We start from the raw sequence: 23200 nt of genomic DNA, 5'->3' as shown, positions 1-23200 counted from the left end.
TTTTGTAAAGCTTGCATTTAATCATTAATTTAGCATCGAATTTTTATATTTTATATAAAAATTTTCCAATTTTATTAATGACTCTTTGATATGAAAATACAAACAGTTACTCTTTTATGAATATTTCAAAAATATATACTATAGAAATAAATACTTTAATTTAATGAATTACTATTATGTTAACACTTATCGGACGCTAGCTACCGCAGCGACAGAGTACTGTTGTCACGTTAGAGGTGACTTAAGACCGTTAAGGGTTAATTACTACTATGTAATCATTAGACGTATACTTTCGATAATTTTTCGTGTAATTTACGTAAGAATTTACAATCGTAAATACAATTTCATATAATATAATTATATTCATAATTGTATTGTTTTTTACAATTAAAATATCAATATTAGATTATAATTAAAATACAATTATAACTATTTACAATTTACAAATTTATGATGCTATTAATATCAAATAATAATATTCGATTTATTCAAATGTTTAATAACATCAATAATTTGATATTGATAGTATTAACATTTGGATTTAATATTTGACTTGATACACATATATTTTTAAGTTTAAAAATAAATAAAATAAGTAAAATAAAATACAACATGTTAAGATATTTCTTAAACGTTAATAATTATGCAATTTCTTTATTATTCCTGAAAATAATTTAAATTTCATTTTTAAAACATTTTTATTTTTAAACCATGTTATATTTATTTTTACAACATTTTTAAAAATAAATTCAACTTAATTAAAATAATTTTAATTTACCTCTAGGATTATTGGAATATTAAAAGAAAGAATGAATCTTACCTAATAGCTCTAATAACTCTACTATTAAAGAATTCTAATGATCTTACTTAATATAGCCCTAATAACCCTACTTCCTGATTAACTAAAATTATTCGAGATTTGTGGAACCTATTTCTAATCATCACCTATTGCACAATCATGCCCTAATTATATGCCCTAACCGCGTGCCCTAATCGCGTATTCTAACTGCATGCTCTTCAGGCCAGTTGAACCTACCTTTCGTTGATCCTGGCCACTTTCTTTCTCGAGCTCTAATCAGAGATCGAAGAAGGAGATAAACACTCCTTCATTTGCCGGATAATTACCGGCAAATGAGCGTGAAATATTTAAGCTCATTTAGTAACGATCGTTCGATTTTACGATCGTTCGTTAAATATTTGAATATAACTTTATTTTAACTGAAATAAAGCCAAATTACTACAAATTTCTATATATTATATTTTATAATAAAATATAAAATTAATGTGTATATTTATCATATTACAAATTATTCAATTAATTAATTATTTGGCTTTAAGTTAAAGTAAAGTTTAAAAACAATATCTACAAACAAATTCTACGATGGATGAGCTATGAGGAATTAGAAGATAAGTGCGTATTATAAGAATAAATTAACATCAAAAATTGATAAAATTTATAAAATTGTTAATGCGTGTTCTTTACTTAATAAATTGGACTAAATTTTTACAAAAAAATCTTTTCTTGATCTCTTCTTTTTTTAATTAATATTACAATATATTTTCGCAATAGATGCAAAGCATAAGTTCGAAAGAACTTATTGAAATTATTTAATTTAATTTAATTAATTTAATTTAATTATTTAATTTAATTTATTTAATTTAATCCATCCTAGCTGATCCATTTTAAGGCAACGGATTTATCTACAATCTACAATCTACATTTACATCTACATCTACAATCTCTACGAATCCGTTACCTTAAAGTTAAATAAAAGTTTTTCTCACTCACCGACACTGATGCGCAACAGCGGAGTTGTTGTTATCGAAGCTAGTTGTCTGTAACATACAAATATAAAATTCATTTATAATAATGCTCACAAAATGCAATCAATATTTAAAAAAATTTTATCGCGCGGAATTTTATATCCGATGTGTAAAATAATAAGCAGATAAACACGTACGGAAAAATTTTATAAATTTTTGAAACTGTTTTTTAAATAGAAAATTTTATATGACTTTTATAAAAATCTTTTTCTTTAATTCATTTAAATAATAAGATCGAATTATTGTTCGTTTATAACAAGTTAACGATTTATAACAATTAATATATAAATAATAGATATTCACCATCAGGTTGTTCCGCCGATGCAAAATGCCTCTCCCAGGCCACCTCCTCCTCTCATGTTGTTGGCGCGCGATACTTTTAACGGCATTCCCGCACTCGCGAGCGATATTTTTATATCGCTATTTCCGCTATTTTACGCGCGATACTGAACGGTTTCCGCACTATTTTGATGCGATTAAAACTTTTATATTAATCGCGCGATGTATATACTTTGGACGGCACTCCCGGTTTCGATACGAGCGAAAATCCCATTTCGCTTACGAGAATCAGCTTCAAGCCAACAGGGAATGCAACGATACAACGAGCAAAGATTAAGTCCAAACCGGAAAAAAGACGAAACGATTGACGGAGATAGAGGAAAATGAAGTTCACCAACTCTTTTTCGCGCATAATTATCCTATCTCGTATCGAACCTGGACCCGCTAAGCACGATTTCAGGTGCTCCGCCGGGACATATTATGCCTCTCGCGGTTGCTATATGCTACACCAGGCTGGTAGATGGCAAAAGAAGAGGATACCCACATTTTTTAAATGCTAACATTCAGCAATTTAGAAAATGGGGAGGCAATCCCTTTTACCGAGCGAAAATCGTGCCTAGGGGAATCCACTCGACTCCTCGACAGGGTTAACACACGCAGTGCGTGTGGCTGTAGACGAGCAAAGAGAAAGGCCCCATTGACGATCATTCCGAACAATCGATCGAGTTCTAACCAATTCGGGCCGAATCACTTGACGAAGCACGAAGCGCGAGTGTACATTGCATAGCAACGTGTGCAAACTCAAAACATCCCAGTTAATTGGCATCGGAAGTAGAGACTCGTGATAATAATGAAATTGGGATTTTGAAAACGCAAAAACGCAATAACGCGAGAATGCAACAACGTGAAAACGCGGTGATGAAACGTCACCGTCCGCGGCACGTTGATGGCATCGACGACGCGAAAGGGTACTTAGCTTCCCCTTCACGCTCCTTAAGATTTATCCTAAATAGAAAAATTTAAGATAAACCTCAAGGCACCATCCAAGTACTAAGCCCTCCCACCTCGACAAGGTGTACCCAATGGGAGGGTTATATTATATATAATTTTATATATAATATAATATATAATTTGTGAAATTTATTTTGCAATATACTCTATAAATTTAAATTCGCAAATATAAACGATAAATAAAAATATAAAAGATAGAAAATCTATATAAAGCAATGTTCAAAATAATTGATTTTAAAACTAATTATTGCGCGCAATTTTTACTTTTAAATAGATATATTTTAATATTATAAATTGCGTAATTACAAAATAATTTATATTTTTTAGATATAAACTTTTAAAAATATGATAAATAAAAAAGTTTCTATTTTTTTACATACGAAATATTTAAATAAATATATTAATATGAAATATTTTGTAAAATATAAGAAGTATCTGAAAACATTAATTAATAAAAAACTTTAAAGGCTTTAATTATTTTAAAATAAAACGGAATATTTTATATATATATATATATATATATATATATATATATATATATTATATATATTAGATTCTCTCTGACAGACTCTCTGATGGTCGTTGTTTATAACATCTTGACAACGCGCGCAGAAACAATTTTCTTCCGTCGACGTAATTCCTGCCGAAAGAATTCAACAGGTAGCGAATACATCCACGGGGACGGGACGCGGGGACGTAACAATATAATAAATAATGAATGTGATAAATAATTTATATTAATGACTTACATCGTATCTTATTGATCCATCCATTTCCAAAATCTCCTTTTCTCTTTTGCTTTCTTCGCTTTTCCTCGTGGCACTTCAATCCTCGTTGCACTTATTTGAATTCCTCGTTGCCCTTACACTCATTCACGAAAAGTTCCTCGTTGCACTTGCAATTGTGTTTAGAGAAAGAATTTGATAATATATGAAACGTCTTACATCACTACTTCACTGTTCAAGAGCCACTGCGCAAATGATCATAAGTCAGAAACATTACCGCGGTACTGTTTATATCGCAAGGTCGACTATGAAAGGAAAGAATTTGAAAATATATGAAACGTCTCACATCACTACTTTACTGCTCAAGGTTACTTTGCGAAAATAACCGTAAGTCAAAAATATTACCACAGTACTGTTTATATATCGCCAAGGTAACGACTTATACTTATTGTTATAATTCATCGTTAAAATATTCTATGAGTGATTGCCGATTAAAAAAATTTAAAGCATTGGTCGAAATTTATTTAATTCCAATAAGTATCGTTAAGTAAATTATTATAATAAGCATCAATAATCGAAAGATCATAACAAAATTAATTCTTTTATATATCCCCTTTCATATATCCCCTGTTTCAATTTTTATTCACGGTAATTAATGTTTGCGATTCGATAAAGATATATAGTTACGATACAGTTTCATGTCCTTTATCATAAGTTAATTAATTTATAATTATTAATAATTATATCAAATTATGTTTCGATACTAATTTCAATCGTATTTAGAAAAAATATTCGACAATATGCGAAGCGTTTCGAACCATTACTTTATTGCTCGAGTGTCACCGTGCGAATGATAACGAAGCCGTAACATATAAACAATATCGCGCTATTGTTTATATTGTCAAAGTCGAACACCGTGTTATTGATAATTCATTGCCAAAATACTTTACGTACTGTAACATATATATGAAAATATTAAATTGTAGAGAGAGAGAGAGAGAGAGAGAGAGAGAAGTTTTCCAATTTATAGATTAATTAAACGATTATTTATTATACAATTAATTAACATACGAAGCATTTCGCATCATTATTTTAGATATTTTCTTTAGAGAATATAAAACTGCGCCACAAAATATCGCAAAATATCGTAATATAAATAAATCTAAACTACCCCTAAATACAGAATAATACTCTGCGCCCCCAGATATCGCAAAATATCGTAATATAAATAAATCTAAACTACCCCTAGATAATTAATATTACACTGCGTCCACAAATATCGCAAAATATCGCAATGTAAATAAACCTAAACTATCCCTAGATACAGAATAATACTCTGCGGCCCAAGATATCGCAAAATATCGTAAAATATCGCATTGTAATTAAATCTATACTACCCGTAGATAATTAATATTACACTGTGCTCATAAATATCGCAAAATATTGCAAAATATCGCAATATAAATAAACCTAAACTACCCCTAGATAGAGAATATTACTTTACGCCCACAGATATCGGAAAATATCTAAATTTTACTGCTCCGAGAATATCACCGAGCAAATGATAGCAATACCATAACATACAAACAATAGCATGCTATTGTTTACGTCGTCAAAGTCGAACATAATATTATTGATAATTCGTTCCCGAAATATTTTATATATTATAAAATATACACGAGCGGAATATTAAATTATAGAAGTATTTTAATTTATTGATTAAAATTGATTATTTATTAAACAATTCATCACGGAGCTAATTATTTGAATTTATTCGATTGTCTTACCGCGCTTTTCCGAAGTCAAATTCTATAATATTTAATTTTGCATTTTAAAAGACCCATTGACGACCATTTCGAGCAATCGATCGAGTTCTAACCGATTCGACCCGAATCACTTGACGAAGTAGAGCGTGACCATCACTTGAGCACGAAGCTCGAAACCGCGCGCCCATGCACATTCCGTACTGGACATACGTTCTGCGCGGCGTATTGTTTAATTAACAAGGATTGCCGATTAAGAAAATTTAAAGCATTGGTCGAAATATATTTAATTATAATATTTTTAAAGAAATATTATTATAATAAGCATCAATGATCGAAAGATCATAACATAATTAATTCTCTTATCCCTTTGTATGTATCGCCTGTTTCAATTTTTATTCGCAGTAATGAATGATTGCGATTCGATAAAGATTTATCGTTGCGGAACATTTTTATGTCGTTTATCAAAAGTTAGTTAATTTTTAATTATTAATAATTATAGCAAATTATGTTTCGATACTAATCATTGTGTTTAAATTATAATATACGAGGCGTTTCGCACCACTACTTTATTACTCGAGTGTCACCGTGCGAATGACAAAGCCCTAACATAGCGCGCTACTGTTTACATTTTATATTGCCAAAGTCGAACATTGTATTATCGATAATTCGTTGCTAAAATATTTTATATATTATAAAATATACACTAACGCGGAATATTAAATTATAGAAGTATTTTAATTTATTGATTAAAATTGATTATTTATTAAATAATTCATTATGGAACTTTATGCATAAAAAATCTAAATAATATATTATTGTTAAGCAGTTTATAAAATATTACTATCTATATAAAAGTATTAATTAATACGAGAACATTTTATAGATATTTTAAGTATATTAAAATAAAATCCAGAATATTTTATGTTATACTAATATAATTTAAAAATTTAAATAATTTAGATAATTTAGAATGAGAGAGAGAGAGAGAGAGATTCGTAATATAAATAAATGAAATGAATTATTGAATAAATAAAATAAATAATTGCAGATCCGAGATAACATCACATAAACAAAATCATTGAAATTGAAATTGAAATGATTGAGGCGATCTCGTCATCACAGTACATCATGAAGTAATTATTGACGACAGCTGTGTTTCATAAAATGTTTCGCCGTCTATTGAGGACAACAATTGATGGTAGTTAAAGAATTAACTATCCATTGATTTTAATACTCTGTTGTTGCAATACAGCGAAAATTAGATCAAACTTCAAATTTTTTCTCGAAAATATTATATGAGAAGTGACATTGAAAAGATGATTTATTGAATCCAATAGATATTATCAAGCTGATATAAATAAATTATAGAGGAAAATAAATTGTAAACATATATTAATATTGGAATGTTTGTTCTTTATGATATTTCATTAAACATTCGACATGCATATTTTTGTATCTTATGTAAGATTTGCGCTTTAATGTATTAACTAGTATTAACTATTCTGTAAATTCATAAATATTAACACATACAATTGTAATTTTCTTTCAAGTCTTTTTTACATTATGTTTTGGAGCTTTTTCCTATTTCAAATTATATATATAAATTTTTTTACGTACTAATATTATTTCTAAAGAGAATAAATTTTTATAAATTTATAAATATTTGTGAAAATATATATATTATTGTGCATTAATTTAAAGAAAACATTATATAAACACTTGTTTAAATTATTAAAAATATTCTTATGCAGAATGTCTCTTTAATAATACAAAAACATTTTTGGAAATAAAAATGTTATATATCATTTAATATATGAATGAGTCGCAAGAGGAGACCAGTTAATATCACACAATAATTTTCAATTTTATTATTTAACAAAATGTGATTGACGTGTTTATCCCAATTTTTTGGAAATAAAGCAATTGATAGCGAGAGAGAGAGAGAAAATTTAATTTTATGTACTAGTGCACACTAGTGCATATTATAAAGGTTGTGATATATAAAATTACAGTAGTATAATTTAAATAATAAAGTAATTAATACTATAAGTTGTTATAATATATTATATTACATTAATTATAAAGTTATATAAGTAATTATATAAGATTATTTAGTTCAAATAACGATAATAATAGCTCGTAGAATTATTTTATTTATTTTAGTTATTTATACAGTTTACGTGCTATTGTACATTTATTGTATATTAATTTATATTAGTGTAAAAACGCTGCCGTGTTATGTATCACTTGATTCAAAATGCATTATGTGAATGTACAGAAAACGTGTAAATCACTTTCTTTTAAGTTCATTATTACTTTTCTTATAATCAGAATATTTTTTTATATAATAAATGTTCTTCTTATGCCAAACAGAAGGTTACGCAAAAATAAATTAATATAAGAAGCTAATAAGGTGAAGTTTAATAAAATTTATTTATTTATTTATTTATTTATTTAAACAGTTATATGTATATAACTATATATATTTATATATAGAATTATTTTTGTTTTATATATATATATATATATATATATATATATATGTCTTATATATATAAATCTTTTGACAAACAATTCTTAAGGATTTTAATTCTTTTTGAAATAACGAGTATCTCCGCGGAGAAAAATAAATTACTAACGGAATGGAGCTAATAAGATGTCATGGTAACAGATTGGATTGATCATTCGAAGTCAGTTACTACTGTGATCGCTAGCCAAACGCTACTACGTTATTTATCGCTTGATTCAAACTGCATTATATGAAGATTAGAGAAAACGTGTAATTGTGTATGAATAGTGGATTTTAAAAAGCATAGCATGTAGTAACACAATCGTACGAACGAATTGTCATAATTACATATTTAACAAAAGATATAGCAAATATTGAAGTGAATTCGATTACACGCTGCGTGTGCTTGAATATGGCTAAAAATGTTACAAGTTCTATAATTCTATAACTTCTTTGATTGTTTGTAATTTGATTGTGGTTATCTTTTTATCGACTGCTTTTCTACTATAATATTAATAAAAAAGGAAAGCTGATAATAATTATATTCCTGTGTTCGCGATACAATCAAATGAATATGTATTTGCATTTGATTTTGCATTGTCGTTTGTTCTCTTAAAAAAATAGAAATTATTTATTTACTAATAATTCCCTAATTTAATCTTAAGATATATATTGTGATCGTGACCATAAAGAGAACTCTAAAAACATAATATTAGAAGATAATAACTTGCGATTCGTTAAAACTGAGTTTTAAGAAATTTATCGAAAATATATGTATATATGTGAATTAATATCAATTCGATTAACACATCAGAATTAGTAGAGTGAGAAAAACAATTAATTGAGGATTGAACGGAAACCGATTGAGTGCAAACGTTTACGAAAAATGCAAATTATGTTTGGAACAATTTTATGTGTTTTATTGAAAGGTAGTTTAGTACTGACAAAGGCAACTATCACGCCGAAGGATTATACTACTTCAAACATCCTCCAGGAAGAAAGTGTTTCCATGTGGCCGGATTTAAAATTCACGCAGGTAAGAGATATTTTTCGCATGATTAAGAAACAATTGAATGTTATTGCAGCTAGTAGTGTGACTAAAAATGAATGATAATAAATTATATATTTTATCTATACTCCTGTCCAAGATAGCTAGTATGTTTATATGCACATATTTTTATCGAGGCATTATCGGTTTATACTATCGGTTTATATTATCATTTTCAGGATTTGATTGTTAAAAATATAACGACACTCGAGAAAAAACTTGACAAGGATATAAATAAAAGAATATATATAATTTCTATGACTAATATTTAATAACTGTAAAGAAACAATATTTTTATTCTTGAAGTACAAACATTAATAAAACTTTAGTAATATCGGCAAATTTTTGAAAAAAAATTTAAGTTACGGTAAAATTGAGAAGAGTTAACTAAACTATCATGAGAAAGAATCAAATCGTTAGACAAAATTGTTTCAATAATTGCAAGGAGCTACACTTTATGAAGCTGTTATGAATCCTCATTGACTCTTGTTAACCTATATTGATTGATTTTCTTTTTGATATGAGTTATGTTTGATATACAAGATGTCTTAAAAAAAGGAAATAAAAATAGATTTTACAATATGAACAAAACTACATCACATTTAATATATATCATTTAGGAATGGTATATATCAAACCGGTATTATTAAGCAAACAAAAAACGCAATTTTTCGTTTAATTTTATAATTTATCATTAAAAGCACTAGAAACAATCGCTTCAACGATATTCATTTTATAATTCTTTTCGTATGTTATACTTTATGCAGGATATTTCAATGTCCGAGAAAAGTGATCATCATATACTAAATTCCAAATCTGACCAGAGTCATTCTGATAGTACTGTGAGAAATGAGCGAGAAGTCGATGAAGTTACACTTGCAAATATTTCTATCATCCCAGAATCTATCGGTAAGTTACAAAAAAATGCATAAAACATTAATAACAAAATCTATGAAAAAGTGTAAATATAATTTAAATTCAAGAGAGAGTGGAAATCAAATCTAAAAATATCTTCCAGTAGTGAAAAAAATATAAATTCTATTTCGTCCAAAAAAGAAATAAAGAAGCATAATATAAACATAACATTGTACATAAAAATTGTCATGATTTAAGGCAGTGCTGGGATTTACTTGCAACTTTCGGCCAGATTTCTTAGCTTACGCCTACTGTTCCCCTCTTACCGCTCGCGCCTTAGCGACCATGCCACCGAACGCTCGTAACTAAGGAGCGCTCAGGAACGTGCGCGTCACAAATGTAATGTGGCAATCTATCTAAGTTCTCTTTATTGTTTATTAATAATAAAAATAATTATTCTATTATTAATTACGTATATGTTCTGTAACAATTTAAAATATTTGTGTTTTGAAACGTAATTACAATAAAGAGAACTTAGATAGATAGATTGCCACATTACATTTGTGACGCGCACGTTCCTGAGCGCTCCTTAGTTACGAGTGGCGCGAGCGGTAAGAGGGGAACAGTAGGCGTAAACTAAGAAATCTGGCCGAAAGTTGCAAGTAAATCCCAGCACTGATTTAAGGTAAAGTCAATTTTATTAAATTGTTACTTTGTTTTAAAGCAGTCGCAAATATTATACTTCTGATTTCTTAAGCTATAAGAATTTATCGAAAAGTACTTGTCATTTTATTAAAAGTTATTTATTCGTTTTTGCTATGGATTAACGATTACTTTTCTAAATCTTAAATGACGCAAAAAATTCTTATATTATTTTTTTAAAGGTCAATACTGCGCTAATTTCCATTTATTTTATAGTTTACATTTATTTTTTCTCTTTCCTTTATTTTCACATTAAATTGTTTTTTTTTTAATTTACTGAGATAATCCACTTAATCTTATATATAATTGTGTTAATATGTACGATCTTAAAATCTCTAGAAAGCTATTTGAGCAAGCCAACATCTCTCAGAGCATTTGTACAATTCGACAGTCAATTCACAGAAAAAATAAACGACATTTTTGTGACATTGAGGTAAGGAATCTAAATTTTCAGTTTGTATTCCTTCATTTTTCTCTCTTTTTCTTAAATTTAACAACATAAATATATCAATATGTTAATTCTGTTATAATTTTATTAAATATAAGAAGACTAAAATTTTATTTTTTTACAGATGGAACCAACCTGAATTTTCCTATAAAATACAAAGTTACCAAGTGCAGTGTTTCTTCGAGGACTTTAAAGAAACCTGCGACGATAAAAATATCACAGCTACAAAATTGGAGCACACGGTGCACAATCTAACATCTAACACGATATATTATTTTCGAGTACGTGCGCATACTAAAATTGTTGCTGGTCCTTACACGGATTTAATCAATGTGTCGACTACACATGAAAATCCAATACCTAAATTATTAATGACATCGTATGACAGTATCAGAATATGGGATGTAGATTCAAACACCATTACTAATTTCGTAAATTTGTCAAAGTACGTATACTGATAAAAAGATATTTATAATTATCATAAATTATTTTTAACACTAATTATAAAGTTAATGTTATTATTATTATGCACAAGTTTATTATTATCAACATTATAATAGTAATAATTATAAAAATAGAAATCTCAACTATAATTTTTTTACTGTATAATTGTAGTTGGCTCTTTTTTTCAGTATATTAAGAGTCGCTTATTCGATACAAGAACATAAAATTTATTGGATAACCCGAAGAGACCTAATGACATTGAAGATTAATGAAAATAAAATCACAAAAATAGCTAGCTTTGAAAATGATCTATATGATTTCTGCCTTGACTGGGTTGCAAGAAATCTATATATAACCTATCGAGACTTAGACAACTCTTATATTGTAAAGTTCGACTTAACAATGTGGGAAAATGGCATAATTAAATTTGATAAGATTTTGAAATCAGAAATTGATAATGGCTATTTAAATGTATCACCGTTTATGGGGTACGTTTACTACCGTGATAATTGTGCATAAAAGGGGCCTCCTCTCCGATTTGCTTTATTTTTAAATATGTTATAGAGGAGATCTTCCCGAGTAATTTCGTATATATATATATATATATATATATATATATATATATATATATATATATATATAAGGATCGGACTCAAATAGTTTTGGAGATATAGGCTGAAAAAGGATAAAAATAATAAATACAAAAATAATTTTAATAGAATATATGTATTTGTAAACTTTGCATTGTCTTGCAAAGTACATGCGGGGACACCGCATGTTCCGCCCCCCCCTACGGGGGGGCTCCACTTTCAGAAGATATAACCTAACCCAACCCGTGTCTGAAGAGGAATATATCTGGCTTCGCAGAAAGTTACAAACTTATATAAACCATATGAACCATGTAAAGCGAAATGTCATATATCAAGGTATTTACTACACTTCAGACACAGGTTGGGTTAGGTTATATCTTCCGAAAGTGAAGCCCCCCCGTAGGGGGGACGGAACATGCGATGTCCCCGCATGTACTTTGCAAGAAAAAGCAAAGTTTACAAATACATATATTCTATTAAATATATTTCCTTAAACATATATGACATGGTAAAATTATAATATCTACGTTTGCGACTTTCCACGCGAATTTTTGTATTTATTATTTTTATTCTTTTTCAGCCTATATCTCCAAAACTATTTGAGTCCGACCCTTATATATATATATATATACGAAATTACTCGGGAGGATCTACTCTATAACATATTAAAAAATAAAGCAAATCGGAGAGGAGGCCCCTTTTATGCACAATTACCCTATAATTTTACGTGGTTTTATAATTAAGATCATAAGTAAAAAAAAATAATATGTTATTATATAATTATAAGAATTTCGAATTTTTACTACATATAAGTTTCTGTTTGTGTTAAAATAATGTTCTATAATGAGTAAAATAATTATATATTTTTTAGAATTTTATATCGCATATCATACAATCGGAAGAATCGAAAATATGATATGATGAAATATCATCTCGATGGAGAAAACAAACAAATTGTTCAGATAAATGCATCCTTTTGCCTATTTCATTATATAGATTTTTTTCGTGATATGATAATTGATAACATGAATAATGAGGAGCCGTTAATTTACTGGTTAAGTGAGAATTATATAACTGTAACAGACATTAACGTTTCTATGTGCAATACGATTTTACACAAGAAAAACGTAGGTGATAACATCAATTTCAAATTTATGACGATTGACAAAACAAACATTTACATTTTAGCATATAATTTGAATCAACATACTCTCTACGTTTTGAAAAAGAAATATGCAAGTCTCAAGAGCGTAAATGCAGCCGAATATGTTGAAAAGATAATAATAAGCTTAAATGAACATTTTTTAAATAGAATTTACGTTTTTGATAAATATTTACAACCATATCCTCCAATGAGATGTCTGACACCTGACGAAAAAGTTTATAATTTTGAGAATGTGATTGCAACGGCAAACAGCATCATTGTAAATCTTCCGGAACCGGTTGTAAAGAGTGGATGCAAGAAATATAATTTACCAACTACTATATATACTATCTCCGTAAGCTGTTTAGACAACAATCTCTACAAGTCTGAGAAATTCAATGTGCTGACGGCCGAGCGATATTACGAGATTCAGAACTTAACACCATTTACAGAGTACAAGTTAAAGTTTACTTTAAGCAATTCTTACTTTGAGCAATTATCAATAAATCCATTCGATTCGAATGTGAAACCAATAAAAACTAATTCGCGCAAGCTTAATGCACCAGAAAACATAAGTGTTCTAGCTTTGACGCCTACTATAGCAGTAGTTTATTGGATGCCACCCAAGGAAGTGAACTGCGTGGCCGTGACCTACGAAGTGCATTGGAAGTTAGTGAACGGCACGCAACAACCGAGCAAACAATTTATCAATGTGCCGAAACGTGTGGCAGACGGCAGATTTTTTACAAAGATTAACTTGTCGCTACCAGTACAAGATTATTTGATACACGTGCGTGTGTATCCAATTAATTTCAGCAATTTCTACAACGAGAGTTTAAGCAAGATCGTTGACATATACTCAGAACCAAACAATATTACTTTGAGTGGGGTCAACATAAATAGCATGAACATTTCATGGATCTCAAATATTAATCTGACGATCTGTTTTACACTAGAGTACACAGATATTGCAGCAGAAAAGTGGCAAACAATGAATTATAAGGAAGTGAATTATAACAAAACAGTAACATACCAAGTCGGAAATTTACAATCGGGAACTTCATACAAGTTTCGCTTGATATTGAGATACTTCGAATATGAGGAAAATTATACATGGCCGGCTGATGAAAGATTTATTTTTTCAACATTTGGTAAGCAAACGAAGATACCCATACAGCACAATAAGGTTGCAGACATATTGAAGAATAATTTAATTGAAACATTGCAATATTGCAAATCGATTGCGAAACTCTGCTGAGTCATCGTTATAAGATTGAAATGAAGTTAAGATGTCCGCTTTTTGCAATGAAATATTGTAGCAACATTGTAGTGTAATATATTTGAAAGAATGTAATGTTATTGCAACCATCTAATAATATTACGTATAAAATATTTTTGTTTTTGATAGATGAATATCTTGGAAACCTTATAATTAAATTAAAAAGCTTGATCTAAATAGAAACTTGATATAAATAGAAGCTTGATATAAATAGAAGCTTGCAATGACTTTATATCTATGATAATATATTGCAAAATTATTGTATATTTAAACATAATTATATAACATAAAATATTATATGTTGGATACAAAGTTACTTTAAACTCTTATACGAATCACTTTTTTTATTGGAAATGTCGTATATATTCATATAATGAGGTACAAATACAAACATTAATTAAAATTAATTATACATTTATTTTTAATTATACTTTTATTTAAAAATTTTAAAAATTTGTTACAATCACATATATATTTGCATCAGAAAACATAAAAATGCATTGAAAAATAAAATGATAGATATAAAAGTATCCATTTTTAATATAATAAAAAGATATCGTATTCGTACATAGTGAAAATATATCATAAAATATATTTTAACATTGATAGAAAATGTTATGTATATTTTAATAAAAGAATAGCAATGCTTATCTTTAGCTTAGAATTATATTTACTCGACTGATATTATTTCTGTCATTAATTCGTTTGACTTCTGCGAAAAAGTAAAATTCATCGCATATATATAAATATAAAAATATATGTTATTACATTATTTTTATAGATAAATTAAAGAGTGTTATAGTTTTCCAATGTTTTCAAAATATCAATATTACATTGCTAATATCCAATTCATACTTTGTTAATTTATATTTCTACAATGTTTGCGTAATGTTGCATTGCAATTTGTAATATTGCAATATTGTTGCAAAGTAGTTGTAACATTCTATGCTGCATGAGATATTATAATATTATGTGATGATATTTTTAAATATGAATAGGCCTAAAATTTAAAAAATTAAATATTTATAATAAAGTTACAAGTAAAAATAAATTTGTAAAAACATACATACGAAGATATTAAAATTATATTTTTGCTTAATATAGATATTTCTCCTCCTCCTGGAATAATAGCGAAAAAATATTACTTATTATTGATGTTAGGTTTTATCGTTATAGTTACTATAATCTGCCTCTGCTATTTTTATTGTTGTAAGTATATTTGATGTAGGTATCGACTTAGACTGTAGATTATACATACATATCTGATACAATATCTAAAAATTTACAGAAAGTAATTTACTTATATAAAACTAAAGGAATAAATTTATTATAAAACGAAAAATTTTATAATACATATTATTACATAATTAAGTCGAAATTTTATAACAGTGTATCGTCAACGCAGAGGTGATAATGAACAATTTTTATCTTCAACAATGACCGATGTAGAATTGGCGATTCTACATGAAGTACCTTGCCGAAATACTCAATTCAATATGATTTACAATCCTATGTTACATTATAATCCGGATAAATGTGCGATACCTAAAATCACACGTAAACAAATTATATTTACAAAACTTCTTGGTAGCGGCACATTTGGAATGGTAAAAATTAATTTTTTCAAGCAATGTTTCAAATTAAATTCTGGATCAACAAAACAAATATGTATTTTCTAATAAAGATATTGCATGAATTTTTATAATAGATTATAAGTAACATAAAATTTAGATGAGACAACAAACATGCACTTTATTATATATTTTTCGTTTAATTATTTAATATAAGGTAAAATATAATATTATTTAACATTACACTATACATTTTCTAATGAAGTATGCATGTAAATTTGTGTGAAATATTTCGCAGGTGTTTCAAGGAAAGGTGAAGAGCTCAGGAAGATTGGGCACAGAGATATTCGTTGCAATAAAAACGCTTCGAAAAAATGCTTCTTCCCATGAGAAAAAGAAATTGTTAAAGGAAGCCATGCTTATAAATCATTTTCGACACAAACATATATTAAAATTGTTGGCCGTTTGTTTAGATGGGGATTCTCCGTTACTAGTGTTGGAACTGATGGAAACTGGTGATCTGTTAAAATATTTGAGAGATTGTCGAAATTTGGAAGCGTCAGATTCGCATGCTCTGCGTTTGCAGGATTTGCTCGCCATGTGCGAAGATGTTGCACGAGGTTGTTGCTACTTGGAAGAGTTGCGTTTCGTGCATAGAGATCTAGCGTGTCGCAATTGTTTAGTATCTTCGAGAAATCGCGAGAATCGTGTCATCAAAATTGGAGATTTTGGACTAGCTAGAGATATCTACAAGTATGATTATTATCGCATGGTAAATACAATTATTAAAAAAATTAGTAGTTAAAAAATGAATTCTTTTGAAAATACCTCCCATTTTTTTATCATAATAGTATCGTGCATTGTTTCTTGAAGTAATATAGAATATGAATAGTTTTTATTTATATATAGCAAGAGATAAATGAAATGATGTTTTTCATTTTGCACATATTCTAAAAATGAACAACTTCAATTAGAAAATTAAATTTTTGTTAAAATCATGTTTTAGAAAGGAGAAGATTTTCTTCCTGTACGCTGGATGGCACCCGAATCTTTGATGATCGAAATATTTACTTCTCAAAGCGATGTTTGGTCATTTGGTGTTTTAATGTGGGAAATTACATCGTTGGGTGAGCAACCTTATAGCGCCAAGACTAATGAAGAAGTGATAAATTATGTACGTGCTGGAGGCAGGTTGCCGATGACTCTTAACTGTCCGTCACCATTGTACCAGTTGATGCTACGTTGCTGGAGTACAGCGGATGCTAGACCAAATTTCGAGTTTTGTCTGAAAAATATTATAGCATTAAGAGAGAACATGGAAGATGCCTTACTGAGTCCAGTCGATTATTGAGCCGATATTATAATTAAATTAATGTTTATTTTCCAAATGATCCAATAAATCTTACTGTAGGAAAAATATTTCTAGATTATTGATTCTGTCTGTTCTGAATTTAAATTTTATTAGAAAATCATATTAAAAGATAAAGAAATAATATAAGGTAAGATTATAATATATAAGATTAATAATATAAGATTATAGGATGAAGAAATAATATGATAAATTTTAAATCAATATTTAATATCTGTACATCATATAAAATTTGTATAAAAACTTTTTTTAAAGTTTATATTTTTAATTTGAATAAGATTATAAGAAAACATAATTGAATTTTCTTAGCTATATATATATTTTTTAATATTATATTTGCTGAAATCATGTTACATACTAGAAAAGAGAAAGTGTGTTTCTTATTAAAATATTTATGGAACATTTAATTATATATTTTGAGATTTATAACCTTATATTTATTCCAACGTAATTTTGTTTAAATGGCTTGATAACTGTTTCAAAAAGTTAAAAATTAAAAAATTAAAAATTAGAAGGAAAAATTGAAAAGTTAAAAATCTCTCTTATACTTAAGATCGACGTGATAGAGATAATAATTTTAAATTTACAACTATCATTCACTTACAACTTTTCTTCACTTTCTTTTTAGATTTTTCGTTTGTATATAATTATACAAAATTTTTCTGTTTGTAGAGATGTTTTGAAAGATAATATTTATAAGAATATTATATTATATATCTTAAAATATTTTAATCTAATATAATATGTTTTAAACTGTAATATTATAATCTATTTAAATATTTTGCAGAACAGTGTCATTCTTTTTAATAATAATATATAATTCTTTTAATAATAACTTATCTCTATTTTGTAATTTGTTCGTAGCAACCTTTAATCCATAGATGATTTTGCAATGTCATTCAATATCTTCATCAGATAAATGCAACAGCAAGCGGAATATCGTATTAAATTTCCATTTATAATTTATACATTTACTACATTCTAGTTTACGATTGAAATATATCAGCATGCTGTGTGTTATCTAAAAAAAAAAAACATAAACCAAATTTCAATTGCAGACAAGAAAATAAAAATAACGTTTGTTATTTTCATTCATTGATTATAAAATGTGTTAGTTTATTAACTTAATATGTTATTAAGACTTATAATTACGTATCATTTTTGACTTATAATTAAGTGTTATTTATTGATATAAAATGTAATATAAAATATTACTTGGAATTGCCAATAATTGTCATCAAATTTATACGGTCAATGATATTTGTGATATTTTCCTGTGAAAATATTTAACGGATAATTTAGCACGCGCGATACCTTTCTTATATAAAAGTACTCTGCATTATCCCAGGCTTTGTATTACTAAAAATAATAAAAAGATATCCATTATATATACAGGGTGACCCATTTTAACTTAGGCAGCCAAATAACTCGAAAAATAAGCAAGATAGAGAAAAATGTTTTAGACAAAAGTTGTATGGTTTCGAGGGGGCCATAAGATGGTATCATTGGTTTGACCTTGAAGAGTCATTTGAAGGTCACGTGAAGGTCACTTCAATTTTTTTAAATGGAACATCCTATATATTTTTGTACATTCTTGTAGCTCATCTCGAGAGCTTTCCAAAACACTATAATTAAGTACATTTTCGTTAAGTACTTTTTGAGTTATGAGGCTTGAAATAATTTCTTAATTTTACATAAACCGTAAAATATCTTGTAAAATATTCATTTTTCGATTACCTTACCTTAATAGTTTTATGTACAAAATAATGAGAGGAATCAATTGGTGTAAAGAAAACACATAGTTGTTTCGAAGAAAAAATATGTAATTTGCAATTAACAATTCCATATTTTTTCTTAAAAACAACTATGTGTTTTCTTTACACCAATTGATTCCTCTCATTATTTTGTACATAAAAGTATTAAGGTAAGATAATCGAAAAATGAATATTTTACAAGATATTTTACGGTTTATGTAAAATTAAGAAATTATTTCAATCATAACTCAAAAAGTACTTAACGGAAAGGTACTTAATTATAGTGTTTTGGAAAGCTCTCGAAATAAGCTACAAGAATGTACAAAAATATATAGGGTATTCCATTTAAAAAAATTGAAGTGACCTTCACGTGACCTTCAAATGACTCTTCAAGGTCAAACCAATGATACCATCTTATGGCCCCCTCGAAACCATACAACTTTTGTCTAAAACATTTTTCTCTATCTTGCTTATTTTTCGAGTTATTTGGCTGCCTAAGTTAAAATGGGTCACCCTGTATACAGGCATACATAATTATTTAGATAGTTTATTGATTTTCGAACGTTTTGTATATTCTATTACAGTTTTTGTACAATATTAATTAATTTTTTCATGATTTAATGATCACTCGGTTAGAAACAGGTTGAAGGTATCATTACATTTTTTAATGCATCTTTTTGAAACGTTGCGCGATTTTCGAAACCGAGATCTATTATATTACAGTTTTCCTATTAATTAATAATGCTAATTAAAATTCTGTTAATGATTGAAACTTATAAAATGAAAGAATGCAACTCGGACTGTATGAAAACTATAATAGAATATACAAAACGTTCAAAAATCAATAATTAAGTATCTAAATAATTATATCATTGTGAAACATTTTGTAAAATATTAAGATATTTACATAAAAATATAAAGTAATCTAAAGTCTGAACAATAGTCTTTCATTTTACAAAGAGTTTCAATCATTAGCAGCACACATTAAATAATTTTCTTATGATTTTATTTTATTTTTTTATTATCGCTCGGAGGCGGAGGCTGAAAACGCGTAGTAAAACGAATCGAATAACAAAATCAAATAATTAACGTAATGGAAAGCCTTTTGTTTTTTTATGGAATTAATAAAATAATGCATTCATACACACTCTCTCTAAAAATGAATCAGTATATTATCACTGAAAACAGTAAACAGAGTCACTGATACAGCAGTTATAAGTTATTATAGCATTGTTAATCAATAATATTTCACTGGAAGAATTAATAATGTTGACTGTTTTAATCAGTAATATTAATTTATTTACCTCGTATAAAATTAAAAATTTTATTTATATTCACATGCGTATTAGAACAAGAATGTTAAATAGATGATAGTTTATTTTACATCTTTAACATATAATGACGAACTAGCGATTACTGATTTTACAGTGAAATTTTACTTCCACCGACTATAATTAGTGAGATATAAGATAAAGTAATAAAAAAGAAGCGTTTCTACTAGAGATCAATGAAATACTGATTCTTAGTGATTTTATTCATATATTTGTAAATAGAAATTAATATAGTTTTCGTAATAATTATACAGGGTTTTCGAAAAGTTCGGAAACGGTCGAATATCTAAAAAATAAAGCATTTTAGAGAAAAATGTTTCAAATAAAAGTTGTTTGATTTAAAGAGAGCTTTAAAATGGTGGCAACGGTTTGACCTTGAATAGTCGCTGGAAGGTCACATGAAGGTCAGCTTGAATTTTTTAAATGGAACACCCTGTATATTTTTGCACATTCTTGTTGTTATCTCGAGAGCTTTCCGAAACACTATAATTAAGTATTTTTTCATTAAGTACTTTTCGAGTTATGAGGCTTGAAATAATTTCTTAATTTTACATAAACCATAAAATATCTACTAAAATATTCATTTTTCGATTATCTGACCTTAATATTTTTATACACAGAACAATGTGAGGAATCAATTGGTGTAAAGAAAACACATAATAGTTTCTAAAAAAATATGTAATTTGCAATTAACAATTACATATTTTTTCTCAAAAACAACTGTTTTTTATTTACACTAATTGATTCCTCACATTGTTCTGTGCACAAAAGTATTAAGGTAAGATAATAAAAAAATGAATATTTTACTAGATATATATACATAAAAATGAATATTTTACTAGATATATTTACTAGATATTTTATGGTTTATGTAAAATTAAGAAATTATTTCAAGTCTCATAACTCGAAAAGTACTTAATGAAAAATACTTTATCAGAAGTGAGAAGAATCTTTCGGAAAGCTCTCGAGATAAGCTACAAGAATGTGCAAAAATATACAGGGTGTTCCATTTAAAAAATTCAAGGTGATCTTCATGTGACCTTCCAGCGACTATTCAAGGTCAAACCATTGCCACCATTTTATAGCTCTCTTTAAACCAAACAACTTTTATTTGAAACATTTTTCTCTAAAATGCTTTATTTTTTAGATATTCAACCGTTTCCGGACTTTTCGAAAACCCTGTATATTGTAAATATATATATATATATATATATATATATATATATATATATATTTATATGTATGTATGTATATATATATGTATGTATATATGTATATATAGTTTGAAATTAATAAAAATTAGTTTTTATTTTGTATATAGAAACGTGAAAAATACGTTTCCTTAACTATAGTTTTAAAAGCGTTTTTATAGAAACGTTTCTCATTAATGTTTTGCGGTTAAAAAATATTGGATACGTTTAAGAAACGTATATAAAACGAATGTGTACTACTTGGGTTATCATAGCATATATTAAAGTTATTTATTGATGACAACAATGTGTTATAAAACGTTTCGTCATCTATTGACAATGCGTAATTAAAGGTTAACTGTCCATTTGATATTAATGCTGTCTTGTTGCAATGCAGCGGGAATTAAATCGAACTTCAAATTTTGTCTCGAAAATATTATAGTTCTAAGAAGTGACATAGAAGAGATGATATATTGAATCCAATAAATATTATTGTTATATGTATTATCTAACTGATATAAATAATTTAGTTAATGAAGAAAAAATTGTAGATGGATATGCATGTATTAATACTTGAATGTTTGTTTTCTTACGATACTTATTAGATATTCAATATGTGTATTTTTGTATTTTATATATTATATAAGATCTGCGCTTTTTAATGTAATATTAACTATTTTGTAAATTCATAAATGTTAACACATAATTGTAATTTTCTTTTCAAGCTTTTTTTATATTATGTTTTGAAGCTTTTTCCTATTTCAAATTGTACATATAAATCTTTGTATATACATATATCATTGCTGTGGAGGGAATAAATTTTTATAAATTTATAAAATATTTGAAAATATGTCTATTATTATGTATGAATTTAAAAAGAGATCATTATATAAATACTTGTATAATTATTCTTAGTTATTCTTAACAGAATTATTCTTAATTATTCTTAGCAGAAGTTTCTTTAATGATATAAAAATATTTTTGAAAATAAAAATGTTGTATATCGTTTAATATATGAATGGACTGAATAAATCACAAAAGGAGACCGGAGCATTACAAAATTATTTTCACGTAATTAAAGTCAGATATTAAACTTAACAATTTTTCCCGACGATGAAGAGGAATTGAAATAGATTGTTTGTTAGAGTCAAAAACAAAACCTAAATATTTGCAAATATTTTATGGTTGTAAATGAGATTTCGAATAATTTATCCTAAAGCCCAAGGAGAGAAGTAGATTAAGGGAGGCATTCACATTAGCTTGACATTCCTCAGGGGATGAGCCGAGGAAAAGAAAATCATCCAAATGAATGACTGATTAAAAGCCTCTTTGACGAAGATAAGAGATGACGGAACGCATGA

General features: G+C 27.4%; 1 protein-coding gene across 3 annotated transcripts in view; it reads left to right on the top strand.

Moving 5' to 3' along the window:
• Window positions 1–8783: 8783 nt before the first annotated feature.
• Window positions 8784–23200, top strand: part of LOC145960340 (proto-oncogene tyrosine-protein kinase ROS-like) — a 39819-nt gene continuing 25402 nt past the window's right edge. Inside the window, exons 1-10 of one of the 3 annotated variants that reach the window (XM_083079715.1) lie at window positions 8784–9150; window positions 9930–10071; window positions 11059–11152; window positions 11292–11612; window positions 11800–12099; window positions 13073–14496; window positions 15729–15833; window positions 16014–16231; window positions 16494–16967; window positions 17202–17696. In XM_083079715.1, coding sequence (XP_082935841.1) covers window positions 9001–9150; window positions 9930–10071; window positions 11059–11152; window positions 11292–11612; window positions 11800–12099; window positions 13073–14496; window positions 15729–15833; window positions 16014–16231; window positions 16494–16967; window positions 17202–17546 — 3573 coding nt within the window. In that variant the 5' untranslated portion in view covers window positions 8784–9000 and the 3' untranslated portion in view covers window positions 17547–17696. Of the gene's footprint in view, window positions 9151–9929; window positions 10072–11058; window positions 11153–11291; window positions 11613–11799; window positions 12100–13072; window positions 14497–15728; window positions 15834–16013; window positions 16232–16493; window positions 16968–17201; window positions 17697–23200 lie in introns of those variants that run through there. The other 2 variants (XM_083079716.1, XM_083079718.1) reach the window with 2 other exon arrangements.

The sequence above is a fragment of the Camponotus vicinus genome, unplaced genomic scaffold (assembly GCF_025532165.1).
Source record: "Camponotus vicinus isolate PSW18456_S1 unplaced genomic scaffold, iyCamVici1.0 SCAF_10, whole genome shotgun sequence".
NCBI classification, from domain to species: Eukaryota; Metazoa; Arthropoda; class Insecta; order Hymenoptera; family Formicidae; genus Camponotus; species Camponotus vicinus.
This window is presented reverse-complemented; position numbering and strand designations above follow the sequence as displayed.